Source organism: Chiloscyllium punctatum, chromosome 8 (genome assembly GCF_047496795.1).
Source record: "Chiloscyllium punctatum isolate Juve2018m chromosome 8, sChiPun1.3, whole genome shotgun sequence".
Taxonomy (NCBI): Eukaryota; Metazoa; Chordata; class Chondrichthyes; order Orectolobiformes; family Hemiscylliidae; genus Chiloscyllium; species Chiloscyllium punctatum.
This window is the reverse complement of record NC_092746.1, coordinates 17054499-17069349: the sequence shown is the minus strand read 5'-3', so window position 1 is coordinate 17069349 and position 14851 is coordinate 17054499. Positions and strand designations below refer to the sequence as shown.

The following is a 14851-nucleotide window of genomic DNA, read 5'->3' as shown; positions in this document are numbered from 1 at the left end:
GTGGTGGAGAATAATTCAACATCTAATAAATAGGAGAAAGAGCTCTGCAAATATCCCCATCCTTGGTGGCGAGCACAGCTTGCGGATGCCAAAGAAAAGTCTGAAGATTTTGCATCTATCTTCAATCAGAATTGCTGAGTAGATGATCCATCTTAGTCTCCTAGAGTTACCAACATCTCATTATGCCAGTCTCTAACCAATTCAATTCTCACTGTAACATCAAACAACAGTGACTGAACTGGATGCAGCAACGACCCTACAATATTCTGACAGTAGTGCTGAAGGCTTGTGCACCAAAACTAGCTGTGCTGCTAGTCAAGCGCGTCCATTCAGCCACAATACTAACATTATTAAAATATTACAGAGATATGTCCAGTGCTCTAAAACATTCAACCACAATCAATGGACTCCATGATAGGGCAGGAATTGTATTAGCCTACAGAGCATGAATTTAATAGGTATCTCAGAGTCCAAGGTATTTCCTCCATCACCTCCACTTGTGCTGCTGGTAATACCTGTGAAGGTAGTGAAAACTACAACATCAAAGATGAGAAGCAACTGGTTTGATGTGAACTCTTTGAAACTGCAAAGCCAGTCCCTTTTGGATTTCATCAAGCTTACATAACTGTCCAAACTAGCAATTATTTCTGATAATTCTGTAATAACCAGTAGAAATCAATTGACAACTAAATGGGGAGAGCGTGTGGAGGTCTTCCTGCTGCTGATGCTGAGATAGGTGAGCCTAAGAGACTGTAAAATACACTAGGAGTGAAAGCAATGTTACAACTGTGCAGCTTCACAATCTGCCAATATTATACCCGTCCTGCAACTCCTGCAAGGTTTTTTCAAGTTGTTCATGGGCTATCAATGTGGCTAGCTTGACCTATTTCTCTTTGTCAAAGAGAAGTTAGCAATGTCGGGAGCAATTCTCTCTCTTCAGTCTCACTGCGGGACAGTTGTGCCTAGTGATGGTGTTTACCAAAAGAACCTTCACCGAAATCCATCACCTTTGGTAGGGCCCCTTCCAGGTTCTGACTGGGACAAAGGTAGCATTTTCCATAACTTAGAAGATGACTACAACCATGTATTTCTTTATATTGGATGCATCCAGGCTAGGGTGGGCAGTTAATTACTCATTGTTATGGAAGGAAGGTGTTTGGCACACTGTAAGCAAAGACTACAAAACCGATTGCTCTATAGAAAGATGGAAGGCAGCATATTTCCTTATGGTGCAGGATATTGTTGACGACATATTTTATTTTGCATACACCATATCTAATTTGAAAAATGTTGCACAATTACAAAAGGTTCCACTCCCTCAACCTATAGCCGGTCTGTGACCATGCTGACAGCATGATGCAGGTCACTGTCTGCTCTGCATGTGCTGTACCATCTGTATTTGAGCCACCATAACAACCCACACAGTAGCTATGAGGTTCGTGGGTACCTACTTAACATTAGTCTCAACCCACACAGTTGGGCATTATGCTATTTGTCACCACAATGCTCAAGGTCAAGGCACCTCAAAATAGGTATCCAAACACTTTTATGAAACGGACTATCCAATTTTACAAACAAAAGTCAACTTAGCTCTTTAGTCTCAAATTCTGAGTCTTTTTTAAATTCACTTGTACGATGTGGGCATTGCTGGCTAGCCAACATCGCCTGTCCTTGAACTGAGTGGCTTATTAAAACCATTTTGGAGGATAGTTCAGAGTCAACCACATTGCTGTGGGTTGGAGTCACAGGTAGGCCAGTCCAGATGAGTATGGCCGATTTCATTCCCTGAAGGGCATGAGTGACCCTGGTGTATTCTTTTTCAACAATCAACAATGGTTTTGTGGTCATCAAGAGATCCTTCATTCCAGATTTAAAATCCAAATTCCGCCATTTGCCATGGTAGGATTCAAACCTGGGTCCCAGAAGATTAGCTGAATTTCTAGATTAATTGTCTAACCGTAATAACCATCACAAGGCCACTATCTCCCCAAAGGGGAGATTTGGTGTTCCTGCGGAGTGACTGAAACACAGCAAGTCAAATACTCATTTCTTTTATGAGCATGATGGTTTTGCAGGGTGACCTACATTAGCTCTGCCCTTTTGAAGACTATCTATTAATGGTACCACCTTGGTCTGAGTAGCATTAGTGTGGGCCACCTAGGCAGGAGGAATGCATGTGGTAGTTGTGCTTGGAAGATGACTGGTGATCTAAAAGCAATCAGCAGATTTATTCTCTGTGACATGGAGTGTCACTCCATCAGGGTGACAGCTTATAAGTCTTAGTAAGGTTCTGGAGGATATATTAGAGTCACTGAAAGCCCCAATCGGCACCAGTATCTGCAAGCGTAATGGCAGCAGGCTGAGCTTCCAATTCCAGCATTGAGATTTTTTATTGTGGCATCTTGTGCTGAATAGAAAGACATCAACCAACAAACCCTTGGTGAGCTCTCTGATCAGGCACAACTTCAATGCTGGAAAGATTAAGCTTCAAACTCTGCAAGTTATGTGGATGCTGGATTTGTCCATGATTCTTGGTGTTTTCTGGCAAGTTCACAGTTACACTAGGTATTTCCACATCATGTCTATTAACTTGCATAGTCACAGTTTGACAACACAGAAAGGAGACCTATCGCCCCTTGTGCCCATCAAGCACCTATCTACTCTAATCCCACTTTCCTGCATTTGGCCAATAGCCTTGCATGCAATGACATTACAAGTAATCATCTAAGTACTACTTTAATGTCATTATTCTGCCTGCACAACCCTTTTACTTAGAGTGCTCCAGACACCAATGCCAACTGGGTCAAAAAATTCTTCCTTTATTCCCCTATAGATCATATCTCCTTTTTCTTAAACGTATGTTCCCCTGATTATTGATCCTTCTTCTCAGTGAAAATGTCCTTTCCTACCACCTTATCAATGCCCCTCATAATTTTGCACATGTTGATTAGGCAGCTTTCTCAGCTGTAAGGAAAACCTGTCGAGTTTCTCCTCTTCTCTCCAAGCTTGGCAACATCCTGGTGAGTCCCCTCTTTAATGTGACTTCTTTAGAGTACACACTGTCCTCTAGGTGTGGTTTTTTGAACACCTTATATGGTTCCATTATAATTTCCCTGCTGTTGTACTCAATGCCTTGACTAATAAAGGCAGATATCTAATATGCTACCTGAACCATTTTATCTACCAATCCTATTTCCTTCAAGGATTTGTAGATGTACATATCAAGGTCCCTCTTAACGTCATACTTCATGCCCAACCATTTATTATCTACTTCCTTGCTTTATTAGTCTTCCCATAATGTATCACTTCACCCATTCTAATATTAAATTGTATTTGTCAATGTTCAGCCCATCTGACCAGCCTGTCTATATTGTCCTGTTGTCTAAAGTTTTCCTCATCAGTTTTGACCCCACTATCAATTTTTGTCTCATCCGTGAACTTCAAACCTCCCACCTTCATGTTTTGATCATTTAATATATGCTACAAATAACAAAGAATGCAGCATTAAACCCTGAGGATGCCACTAAATGTAAGCTTCCAGTCATCAGTGCAATGTTTAATCCTCTGCTTCCTGTACGTCAGCCTATTTTTGAATCCAATTTGCCAAATTGTCCTGGTTCCCATGAGCACTTACCTCTTGACCAGTTTCCCATGTGAGACCCTGTGAAGCCTTATTCAAGTCCTGTGCTACCCTCATCCACAATCCTAGTCACCTCATGCAAAACTTCATCAAACTTGCTAGCGTGACCAACCTGTGACAATCCTTGCCTCTCTTAATAGAGATTAATTCTGTCCCTCAGAATCTTTTCCAATACCTTTCCAGCCACTTTTTTTTTTCTCGCTGGCGTACAATTCCTGGTTTATTCCTACCACTATTCCTGAATAATAGTACTACATTAGCTGTCCTGTATTCCTTTGGCCTGAGGCCAGGGAGGATTTGAAGGTTAATATCAATGTTCTTGCAATCTCCTCCTTTCTCTCCAACAGCACACTAGGATACATCTCAACTGGGAATGTACAATCCCATATATTGCTCAATATCTGGGGTTTTCTAGAATTTCTTGTCTTACTCTTCACTTATTTACAGAAATGTGTTAACCCGACACACTCTGTTTCCAGTTTGAAAAAACATTTCACTGATTTAATGTAGGTATTCCTGCAGGTAACTCCCATGCTAAAGTTATTCAAAATATTTATTTCTAGTGGTTTCCTGTGTGCTTTTCCATGGAAATCTTCTCTTGAGAGCTCTGTGTCAGAACCCAATATTTTTTCCTTTTCCTGAATGTCGTCTCTGTAGCTCACCATCTGCAATTCCTGCCTTTGCCCTACCTTACAAAGTGTGTGAGCCGATGGTTCCTGAATGAAATTGAGATGGTGTTCCAGCCTCATGACTCTCCCCTTCTTGTACTTATCTATTCTGACTTAGCTTAAGCAATAAGGAGAAAGTGCAATGTAAGGAGAATTGAATGCCTTCATTATTGTTTACAGTCATACTGCTGCCTAAGTCATGACCACTGCAGTTCAGGTGAATACATTCCCCTCCAAAGGGATAAGAATAGGCTGCATTTCATGACTCCTACCAGTTAGCTTGTGCTACCTCTGGTTGTACACCACCTGCAAGTGAGAACAACGTGCCTGGGACTATTGTAATAGGTGATGTGATGACTTCGTTAAATAGTTGGTAGTATTTGCATATATCTGGTGTGGCTGTGAAGCTTACAGCAGTGCTGTGTTGTGAGGCTATGAATGTGAACAATGACTCAAGATGAATAGAGATTGTGGAAAGGAATACGGTAGATTGAACAGTGTAGGAAGTGACTGTTGACATCAATAACGTGGCATCTGAAGAGACATTTGCTGATTTTGATTATTCTTGGGTCTTTGAACTTATTTGGCATTGCACGTCCTCAAGGTTATCATGATTGCAGAGATCTGCATCGCTATTTGACCTGACTGCAGTTTCCTTCAGGAGAAAGTGAGGACTGTAGGTGCTGGAGATCAGAGTGAGAGTGTGGTGCTGGAAAAGCACAGCAGGTCAGGCAGCATCCGAGAAGCAGGAGAATTGACAGTTTGGGCATAAGCCCTTCATCAAAACGTCGATTCTCCTGCTTCTCAGATGCTGCCTGACCTGTTGTGCATTTCCAGCACCACACTCCCAACTACAGTTTCCTTCAGTGCTGTATTGGAGAGTCTGCAAACATTTTGATCCATTCCTTCTGCTTTCAAAGCAACTGTCTTGTAGAATGACTTCCATGAACTGCTGATGCCACTTGTACACCTCTGTTTTAAAATTGAAGGCTTTAAGTGCAGCAAGTTAACCAGAACTTGTGCTAGTCTCTTGCATTATTTTCCTCTGATTAGAAGTTTGACTACTCAGCAGCAATGAATGTTGCCCGTGGCAATAATTTAACTGAATAATCAGGCTGAGCTTGCAGAAGAAGTCATTATTACAGGTTTATGATGACCATTTTTGAGTATTTTTAACTTTGTGCCCTTTTGTCTAATTTTAAAATTGAGCTTGAAGTGCAGTAAAATGGAATTAAATTGTTACCTTCTCCACAGGGAATCGATTCCAGAGATTCAATGGCCATGGCACTTTACTCGCAATGTTTTTCATGGATTATTAAAAAAATCAATAATAGAATAAAAGGAAAGGAGGATTACAGATCTGTGGGCGTCCTTGATATATTTGGATTTGAGAATTTTGAGGTATAGTAAATTGAGGGTTATTTTTATTTAAAGCACTCATGAAAATTATTCTTCACCACCTTTCTTACTCTTTGTATTATTCTTTCTCCGTTATGTCTTTCTCTCTGGCTTGTGTTTTGCAATCCCGATTTATTCTTTGTGGACTTGTCTTTGCATTTTTAACTCTTTCCTATTAATTTGCATGTAATTGCTATATTTATCAACAGGTAAATCGGTTTGAACAATTCAACATAAATTATGCAAATGAAAAACTTCAGGAATATTTCAACAAGCACATATTTTCTTTGGAACAGCTAGAATATAACAGGTAAATATCGTATCAGCTGCAACTCAACAGTAAATAATTATAAAACAAGAAGTTGCTGGAAAACCTCAGCATATCTGGCAGCATCTCTGAAGAATAATCAAAGTTAACATTTTCGGGTTTGAGGAATGGTCACCAGACCCGAGACGTTAACTCTTGACTTTTCTTCACAGCTGTTGCCAGATCTGCTGAGCTTTTCCAGCAACTTTAGTTTTTGTTCCTGATTTACAGTGTTCACAGTTCTTTCACAGAACATAGAACATTACAGCACACTACAGGCCCTTTGACCCTCTATGTTGCACCGACCTGTGAAACTAATCTGCAACCCACCTCACCTGCACTATTTCACTTTCATCCATATGTTTATCCAATGACCATTTAAATGCCCTTAAAGTTGGCGAGTCCACTACTGTTTCAGACAGTGTGTTCCACGCCTCTACTACTCTGAGTAAAGAAACTACCTCTGACATCTGTCCTATATCTATCACCCCTCATTTTAATGCTATGTCCTCTTGTGCTCACTGTCACCATCTGAGGAAAAAGGCTCTCACTGTCCACCCTATCTTACTCTCTGATTATCTTACATGTCTCACTTAAGTCACCTCTCAACCATCTTTTCTGGAATGAATCAGCCTCAAGTCTCTCAGCAATTCCTCATAAGACCTTCCCTCCATGCTAGGCAACATCCTAGTAAATCTCTGCACCATTTCCAAAGCTTCCACATCCTTCCCATAATGTAGTGACCAGAACAGTACGCAATACTCCAATTGAGGCTGCACCCGGGCTTTCTACAGTTGCAGCATGACCTTGTGGCTCTGAAACTCAATCCCTCTACCAATAAAAGCTAGCACACCGTCTGCCTTCTTAACAACCCTATCAACCTGGATGGCAACTTCCAGCAATCTATCTACATGGACATCGAGATTTCTCTGCACATCTCCACTACCAAAAATCTTAACAGTAGCCCAGTTCTCTGTATTCTTGTTGCTCATTCCAAAGTGAATCACCTCACTCTTTTCCACAAACTCCATTTGCCACCGCTTAGCCAAGCTCTGTAGCTTATCTGTGTTCCTCTGTAACCTGCAACATCCTGCGGCACTATTCACAACTCTACTGGCCTTAGCATCATCCGCAAATCTACTAACCCATCCCTCTGTGTCCTCATCTAGGTCATTTATAAAAATGACAGACTGCCGGGGCCTCAAAACAAATCCTTGCTGTACACCACTAGCAACTGAACTCCAGGGTGAAACTTTCCCATCAACCACCATCCTCTGCCTTCTTTCAGCTAGCCAATTTCTGATCCAAGCTGCTAAATCGCCCTCAATTCCATGCTTCTGTATTTTGTGCAATAGCCTACCATAGGCAACCTTATCAAACACCTTAGTGAAATCCATATACACTACATCAATCCCTTTATCCTCATCCACCTGTTTGGTCACCATCTCAAAGAACTCAACAAGGTTTTTGAGACATGACCTACCCTTCACAAAACTGTGTTGATTATCCATAATCAACTTAGTCCTCTCTAAATGATTATAAGTCCTAACTCTTATAACCTTTTCCAACACTTTACCCACAACTGAAGTAAGGCTCACTGGTCTATAATTACCAGGGTTGTCTCTACTCCCCTTCTTGAACAAGGGAACAACATTTGCTATCCTACAGTCTTCTGGCACTATTCCTGTAGACAATGACAACACAATGATCAAAGCCAAAGGCTCTGCAATCTCCTCCCTGGCTTCCCAGAAAATCCCAGGATAAATCCCATCCATCCCAGGGGACTTATCTATCTTCACACTCTCCAGAATTGCTAAACCTCCTTGCGAACGAAAATCCCGTCTCACCTAGTAGCCTGTATCTCAGTATTCTCCTTGACATTGTCTTTTTCCCGGGTGAATACTGACGAAAAATGCTCATTCAGGGCTTCCCCATCTCCTCGGACTCCATGCACAACTTCCCACTACTATCCTTGATTTTTGTTTTTAATAAATAAATAGTTGCAGTTGAACTATTGTTAGGGTTTCCTCTTTACCCAATAAGAACTTTAAACAATATGAGGCTGCTTCTTGAAATGGGTTCCATACCCTTCGATATTGAGTGTGTTCAGTTGTCCCACAGGTTGAACATTGCAATTTTCGTCTCAACACAATGGCAGTGTATCTGCATATTTCAGAGTGGTGTTTGTCACAAGTAACTCTGAAATGTGTCTGGTTCATATATATTGGGTAATTGCTTATTTCAGGTATCATTAGTAATTTTTGCTCTAATGTATTCTGAACTTCTTTTAAAATTTGATTTTGACTTCCATCTGAGTGGTTTCAAATTGAAGTCTACCCAACTTAGCGAGATCCTTTGCCCAATAAATTGGAAAGAGACTCAAAAACTGACGATTAAAAAAAAAGAAAATGCCATTCATGTCTTAAATTGTAAATGTTCAGCTAGGAGAGTACTTCTAAAGATTTTGCACACCCGTTAATATGAATATATAAAGAATACTCTGTTCTTTTAAGCAAACTGGAAACCTTGTGTGTATGTCTTCATTTCGTTGACTAAAAATTATTTTTCATTAGAGATGGATTGATCTGGGAAGACATTGATTGGATGGACAATGGAGAATGTTTAGATCTCATTGAGAAGGTAATTTGTTTTATTCACATCATTTTAAGGGCCACACAATAAAGAGTAGGAATAGGAGGATAGAGCAGATGAATGTGTGGCTGAGAAGCTGGTACAGGGAAGAAGGATGATTTTTGGATCATTGAAATCGCTTTTGGGGTACAAGTGACCTGTATAAGAAGGATGGGTTGCACTTGAATTGGAAGCAGACTAATATGTTGGCGGGGAGAATTTAAACTCATGCGAGTGGGGTGTGTGCTTTGGTCTGTGGAACCCGGAGAGACAGAAAAGGGACCAGTCTGAGGCTGGCAGTTGGGAATTGGAACAAGTAAATTAGTCAAGGCAGGCAGGAGGAAAAGCAGAGATCAAAGTAGGACTGACCAATTAAACCACATTTATTTCAATGCAAGAGGCCTGACAGCTAAGGCAGATGATCTTGGGGCAGGGTTGAGAACATGGGACTAGGATGTCATAGGTATTATGAAGACGTGGTTCGGGGTGGACACAACTGGTAGCTTAATGTTCCAGAGTATAGATTCTATAGGAAAGTTAGAAAGAGAGGAGAGGGAGTAGTGTTTTTGATTAGGGATAACATTATGACTGTACTTAGGCAGGATATTCCAGGAGTGTGTCTGATGATTTTAAATGGGTGGAACTCAAATTATGAAAGGAACGATTACCTTACTGAGATTGTACTATAGAACTCCCAATATTCAGCGGGGAATTGAGAAACGACTTGTAAGGAAATCTCCATTATCTGTAAGAATAATATGGTGGTGATGGTAAGGAATTTTAACTTAGCAAACAGACTAGGGCTGCCGTAGTGTCAAGGGCTTGAATGGAGAGGAATCCATTAAGTGTGTACTTCAAATGTTCTTTTTCAGTATGTGGATGTACCTACTCGAGAAGGAGCAAAACTTTGACCTTCCCTTGAGAAATAGAGCGAGCAAGTGACTGGGGTGTCAGTGGGGCAAGTGTTTGGAATCCTACTGGTTATAAAATGGTGATGGAAAAGATAGGCAGGATCTAAAAGTTCAAGTTCTAAATTGGACGAAAGCCAATTGTGACTCTCTTGGGCAAGAACTTTTGCTGGGAGCAGATGTGTGCAAGTGAAGAATCAGCTGGAAAGTAGGAAGCCCATAAAAATGAGATACTGAGGGTCCAGTGACAATATGCTGTTGTTAGGGTGAAAGGCAAGGCTGGAGGACTAGAAAAATTGGGATTTTGGTCAAGAATAAGCAGGAACCATATGTCTGGAATAGACAGCAGAAATCTAGTGAAACCCTAAACAAGAATAAGGGCAATAATAGTATACCCAACAGGGAAATCAGGAGGGCAAAACGGGGATATAAGATAGCTTTGTCAAACAGGGTAAGTAGAATCAAAAGGTTTTCTACAAATTGTTCTTGGATTCTATAAGATCAAACGAGTAATTAGGGAGAGAATAGGGACCCTTAAAGGTTAGCAAGGTCACCTATGAGTGGAACTACTGGAGATGGGTGAGATGTTAAATGAGTATTTTACATCAGAGTGGAGAAGAATATAAAAGTTAAAGAACTTGGGGAAATGAATAGCGATATCTTAAGTGTCCATATCACGGAGGAGGAAGTGGTGAACATCTTAAAATTCATCAAGGTAGATTAATCCCTGGGATACATCTGGAGTTTGTGGGAAGCTAGGGAAGTGATTGCTGGGCCTCTTGCTGAAATATTTGAATCATTGATAACCATGCTGGGGTATTGGAAGACTGGAGGTTGGCTAATGTGATGCCACTATTTAAGCAAGGTGGTAAGGAAAAGTCAGGTGAGCCTGGCATCAGTGTCAAGGGGATTCTGAGAGACGAGATTTAAATATTCTTGGAAAGGCAAGGACTGATTAGGGATAGTCAACATGGCTTTATGTCTGGGAAATTGTGTCTCACAAACTTGATAATTTTTTGAAGAAGTAATGAAGAAGCTTGAGAACAGAGCAGTGGATGTTGTCTATATGGAATTCAGTACAGTGTTAGACAAGGTTCAGCATTCTTCGAAAAGAGCAATAAAAGATTTTAAAGAAAAGGAGCCTGGAGGTTCCGTGACTCTGTGCAAGAAGCATTTGTAATATTTGGATGAATTAACTGTGCAAACCGTTATTAATGGATATGATGTAATTGCGATCACCTAGACATGGCTCCAGGGTGACCTTGGAACTCAACATCCAAGGGTATTCAATTTTAAAGAAAGGGGTCTGGGATAACCTTGCTGGCAACCAGGTGATTCACACAGTCATAAAGGAGGGCATCAGCCTGGACTGTGGAAGCTGTGTGGGTGGAGCTGCAGAAAACCAAAGGGAAAAAGACTTTAATGGGAGTTGTGTACAGACCACAAATAGTAGTTGTAAGGTTGAAGATTGTATCAAACAGGAAATTAGAGATGCGTGCAGTCAGGGTACAGTACTTTAATCTACATATTGATTGGACTAGCCAAGTTGGTAGCATTGCAATGGAAGAGGATTTTCTCAACCATCTCAACCGATATGTTGAGGAACCAATGAGAGAGCAAGCCATCCTAGATTGGGTGTTACGTAATGAGAGGGAATTAATTGTAGTGCGAGATCCTTTGGGAAAGGGTGACCATAATATGGTAAAATTCTTCCATTAAAATGGAGAATGACCCAGTTAAATCTGAGACCAGGGTCATGAACTGAAAGCTAACTTTGGTATGAGGCATGTATTGGTGAGGACAAACTGGCCAAGGATACTTAAGAGTTGGTGTTGGATAGGCAAAGGCAGGCATTTGAAGAACACACAGATGAACTGCAACAACTGTCCATCCTTATCTAGCGTTAGAGTAAACCAGGGAAGGTGTCTTAACCATAGTTAACCAGGGACATCAGGCATAGTGTTAAAGCCAAAGAGAAGGTATATATTTCCCAGAAAAGGCAACGACCCTGAGGACGAGGAGAAATTTAAGGTCGAACAGATGAGGTCAAAGGTTTAAATTCAGAAGGGGAAGTTAGAACATGAAAGTAAAATTTGGGAAGACCTAAAAACTGACTGCAAAAGCTTCTATGGATAGGTGAAGTGAAAAACAATAGCGAAGACAAATGTCCCTTGCAATCAGTTGAATTCATGACAACAATGAGATGGTAGACCAGTTGAGCAAATACTTTGGATCTGTCCTCACTAAAGAGGAAATAAATAACATCAGGAAATACTGGGGGACAGAGAGTCAAGCAGGAATGAGGAACTGAAGGAAATCTCCATTTGTCAGGAAATGGTGTTGGGGGAATTGATACATCCCCAGGACGTGATGCTCTGAATCCCAGAGTACTTCAGGGAGTGGCCCTAGGATGCGTTGGTGATCATTTTCCAGCATTCTGTCGACTCTGGAAGATTTCCAATGGACTGGAGGGTAGCTAATGTCACTCCATTCTTCTCTTACCTCAAAAAAAAAGAGGAAGAGAGAAAATGGGGAATTATGGGCTAGTTATCCTGACATAGGTGGTGGGAAAAATGCTGGAGTCAGTTATTAAGGATGTAAGAAATTCTGCATTAGAATGCAGTAACAGAATCGGTCCTAGTCAGAACGGATTCACTAAAGGATTCCTGCTTGACAAATCTGGTAGAACTTTTTGAAGACGTGAAAGCAGAGTGCACAAGAGTGAATCCAGTTTTGTATCTGGACTTTCAAAAGGCTTCTGACAAGTTTCCACACAAGATTATGAAGGAAAATTGCATCCCATGATGTCAGTGATCATGTGTTGACAGGCATTAGAGAACTGGTTGGCAGACAGGAAGCATTGAGTTGCAATAAATGGGTCCTTTTCAGAGTGGCAGACAATGACATGTGGGGTGACGCAGAGTTCAGTGCTGGGACCTCAGCTGTTCACAATGTACATTTGTGATTTGGATGAAGGAGTTGAATGCAATATCTCCCAATGTGCAGCTGACTCTAAGCTGGGTGGCAGTGTGTGCTGTGAAGAGGATGCAGGGTGACTTGGACAGGCTGGCTGAGTGGGCAAAAACTTGGCAAATGTGAGGTTATTTACTTTTGTGGAAAAAAGAGGAAGGCAGATTGTTATCTAAACGATGGCAGTTTCGGAAAAGATGAGTACACGAGATCTGGATGTCACGGTGGAACAGTCACTGAAGGTTGGTGTGGAGGTGCAGCAGGTAGTGAGGAAAGCTAATGGCATGCTGGCCTTCATAGCAAGAGAGTTTGAGTGTAGGAGTCGAGATGCCTTGCTGCAGTTATAGGGTGTTGGTGAAGCTGCGCCTTGAGAATTTTGTGCAGTTTCAGTCTCCTGATCTGAGGAAGGATATTCTTGCTATTGAGGAAGTCCAGTGAAGCTTCACCAGACTGATTGCCAGGATAGTGGGACTGACTTATGAAGAATGACTGGATCAACTGGGCTTGTACTCATTGGAATTTAGAAGAATGAGGGAGGATCTTATAGAAGCATACAAAGTCCTGATGGGACGAGACAGACTAGTTGTGCAAAGAATGTTCACAATGTTGGGGAAGTCCAGAGCTAGGGGGTCACTCTCTAAGAATAAGGGTAAGCCATTCAGGACTGAGATGAGGAAGAATTTCTTCACCCAGAGAAAAGAGTCCGTTTCTATGCTGTACATTTCTTTGACACTGACCGTGAGTCATGTTATGTGCAACTCACTGTGCCGAGTATCCTGTACAGGATGTTGGTTGTGCAAGTTTGGGATGGAACTGTTAATCTACTAAAACCATTCAATAATATTTAAAAGTATTTGGGCCCAGAGTTAAGTGCTTATTTGGCATCTGATTCATTTCAGGCGCATCTGTCCTGAGACGATTTCTGCTGGGAGTGCTGAATTATTAAATTTATTCGAACAGCTCACTCTCCAAATGTTCTAGAAGATATTCATTCTCTTACTTTGCAGTCTATGTCCAATCTAACAAGTCATGGCCCTGTGATGCAGCCTTTATTGCAACTGTGGAAAATTCGAGTAGTCAAAAAAAAATTCAAAGGGTTTTGATTGAACCACATTTAAAAAAAAAGTTACTTCACTTTTTTTCCTAGTTGGATTGTAAAATCCTCTCGAATCTGTTGCTTGTAATATTTTTATTTGTTTGAAATTACATGCATCAAGGAAGTTAGCAACATGGAATTCTGCCATTAATGTGAGAAAATAAAGCAGATCTCCGGTTTCTGCTCGTCATTTAATCAGGGTACAAATTCAGAATCATACAGGGGAAGTGTACTACTTGGGTAACTAAAACTACCTGGGTGATTTAGCTTAAAGACAACATCCCATTCATTCCTTTGCAGACTAAGATGCCTGAGTGAGTCTGTAGGTGGCTGTCCAGACCAATGCAATTATTGCAGGCTTTGTTATACTTGGGGTAGTAGGTGGTCCTGGGAAGCAATGCATGAGGCATTGGTGTGGCAGGTTAGTGTAGCAGTGTGCTCCTTTCGCTGTTTTTGCCAGGCCTCTTTTTTTTTCCCCTTCTTGATGGCAAGTCTTGAGGCGTTCAATTCCTTCCTGGATGCTCCTCCACTGTGGACGGTTTTGGACCAGTGATTCCCATCTGTGGGAATGCTACAATTTCCCATTGAATCCTTGATGGTATTACTGAACTGCTTCCTGTGTTGACCTGGGGCTCACCTGCCATTTCCAAGCTGGGAGTTGATGTGGACAACGTGCCCAGCCCACTATATATCATCAAGGGTGGTTGGTACCTCCATGTTGCGAATGATGCTGTTGGTGCATCTTACTTCCCTGTGGAATCCCAGAATCATGCGCAGGCAGCATTGGGAGGGACTGCTCCAGTGCCTTGAGGTGTCTGCTACAGATAGTCCATCTCTCAGAGACATATAGGAGGGCAGGAACCACTATAATTATGTAATCCATTATCAGATATGATGTCCATGAACATCCTTTTCCTCGGGTAGCCGAAGGCTGCACCAACACACTAGAGGCAGCACTAGTATCTCCTCATTAATAGATGCTTTAACCAACAAGACACCCCTGAGGGAGTCAAAGCAGTCAACATTCTCTAATGTCTCCCTGTGGACCTTGATGATTGGGGGTTCACTCCACAGTATCAGGCTTGGTTGATGGGGAACCTTCGTCTTGCAGATGTCCAGTATGAGACCCATGCTCTCATATGCCTCCGTAAAGGTGTAGTCGATGGTTTGGACTATATGCTTTGCTATGCAAGCACCATCTGTGTACTGCAGCTTGATGACACTGATTGGGGT

At 41.5% G+C, this 14851-nt stretch overlaps 1 protein-coding gene across 1 annotated transcript in view; it reads left to right on the top strand.

Moving 5' to 3' along the window:
* The window catches only part of myo10 (myosin X), a 335499-nt gene that overhangs the window by 167074 nt on the left and 153574 nt on the right, over positions 1-14851 (top strand). The window contains exons 12-14 of the mRNA XM_072575194.1: positions 5563-5709; positions 5916-6016; positions 8587-8653. Of these exons, the coding sequence (XP_072431295.1) occupies positions 5563-5709; positions 5916-6016; positions 8587-8653 (315 nt within the window). The remainder of the gene's footprint in view (positions 1-5562; positions 5710-5915; positions 6017-8586; positions 8654-14851) is intronic.